Source organism: Mesitornis unicolor, unplaced genomic scaffold, assembly GCF_000695765.1.
Source record: "Mesitornis unicolor isolate BGI_N332 unplaced genomic scaffold, ASM69576v1 scaffold29514, whole genome shotgun sequence".
NCBI lineage: Eukaryota > Metazoa > Chordata > Aves > Mesitornithiformes > Mesitornithidae > Mesitornis > Mesitornis unicolor.
Window position 1 is genome coordinate 8,517 of NW_010179844.1, and position 1,425 is coordinate 9,941.

The 1,425-nt window shown below is 60.8% G+C and overlaps 1 protein-coding gene across 1 annotated transcript in view; it reads right to left on the reverse strand.

Moving 5' to 3' along the window:
* The window catches only part of FIBCD1 (fibrinogen C domain containing 1), a gene marked incomplete at both ends in the record, with an annotated part of 9,390 nt that extends 8,513 nt beyond the window's left edge, over window positions 1-877 (reverse strand). The window contains one exon of the mRNA XM_010182923.1: window positions 745-877. Within this exon, the coding sequence (XP_010181225.1) occupies window positions 745-877 (133 nt within the window). The remainder of the gene's footprint in view (window positions 1-744) is intronic.
* Window positions 878-1,425: the final 548 nt, after the last annotated feature.

Sequence of the window (1,425 nt, forward strand, 5' to 3'; positions counted from 1 at the left end):
GTGCCCCCCCAGCCCCAGAGGATGCTCCAGATTTCTTCCCCAGCCCACAGAGCTGCAAATAGCACTAGGCTGAATGGGAAGCCGCCCCGCAGGGACCTCCATAAGGAGGCAGCCCCTGGCTCAGCCCCTCGGTGTGCGTTAAGAGGAAATGTCAAAGGCAATGAGGGGAGCTTTCAGCAAACAGAGGGTTCAGGAGTTTGTCTTGTGTTTGTAGACACAAAGCCCTGGCTCTGGGGCATGAGTGGCACCCGGGAGCAGCAGGACAGCGGCAGAGAGGTGGGAGATGCCCATCACCGATACCCTCACATGAACACCCTGGACTTGGGCTGGACCCAGCCCCTCAGCACCCTGCAAGTGCAGAAGTGACAGGAGCGATGGCTGCTGACCAGAGGCCACTGTCAATTGATCTGGGATCCACGGGGCGAACAGGAATCGTGTCCCCGCGGCTGTCCCAGCTATCATAGCACATTCAGCTCCCGGCTCTATGCCCTCCTGTCCCACACACTGCAGCTCCCACCACACTGATCCAGCTCCAAACACGCCTGCCAGGACACACAATTGGATGACTGAGGGACCCATCAAGGTTTCGGGAGCATCCCCATGCACGGCCGATGCTGTGCTTCCCACAGCCATACAAATCCCAAGCAGGCTTTAGCACACCAAAACCCCGTAGCTCTGTCTGAGAGCTGCACCCAGCTGTTTGCCAGCCTTTGAGCCCCAGCATCGCTGCCCTCCCGCCAGTACCAGGAACTGGGGCAGGAACTGGAGGCCGATCCCTTGGCCAGTGACACCCTCTGTGTGCGACCGCAAGCTCCCCAGTGGTGGCAGCTTTACAAGTCCCACAGCATTTTCCCGGCAGGTTGTGTTACCTGGCAACCTGCAGTGGGGAGAGGAGGGAAATGCTCAGCCAGCGGCACCAGCAACACTCCAAATTGGGGTGTGGGTTCCCCCAAGCGCCCCCAGCACAGCACCCCAGCACAGGGCCCTGCGGACGGCTCTGCCACACACTCCTGCCCCACCATGGCCACAGCCTTCGTGGCTCCAGGGGTTTCTGTCCTCCACTGCATGGCCTTGGGCTCCTGGATCTTCTTGCCAAGGCTTTCAGGAAGCTGCAGGACATCTCTCTACTGGCCGTGTGGCAGCTGCCCTGCTTCTTGATGTCCCCCGGGGGAGGTCCCAAAGTCTGTAAACCACTCTTTTCTAAGGAGAGGAGAAGCTGCGAGGCTGGGAGGTGCTCAGGACAAGTGGAGCTTCACTTGCAAACCTGCTCTGGGGTTGGGGCTGGAGCTGGGGAGGGAGCCCCAGGCAGGAACCGAGGCACCGTTAAATCCCCGGTGCGAAGAGCTGAGCTGTGCTCCCCATGCCCTGAGCTGGCTTTGGGAGCATCCTTGTGCTTGGCCACCGTGTCCCATGGGGGCCGGGTCC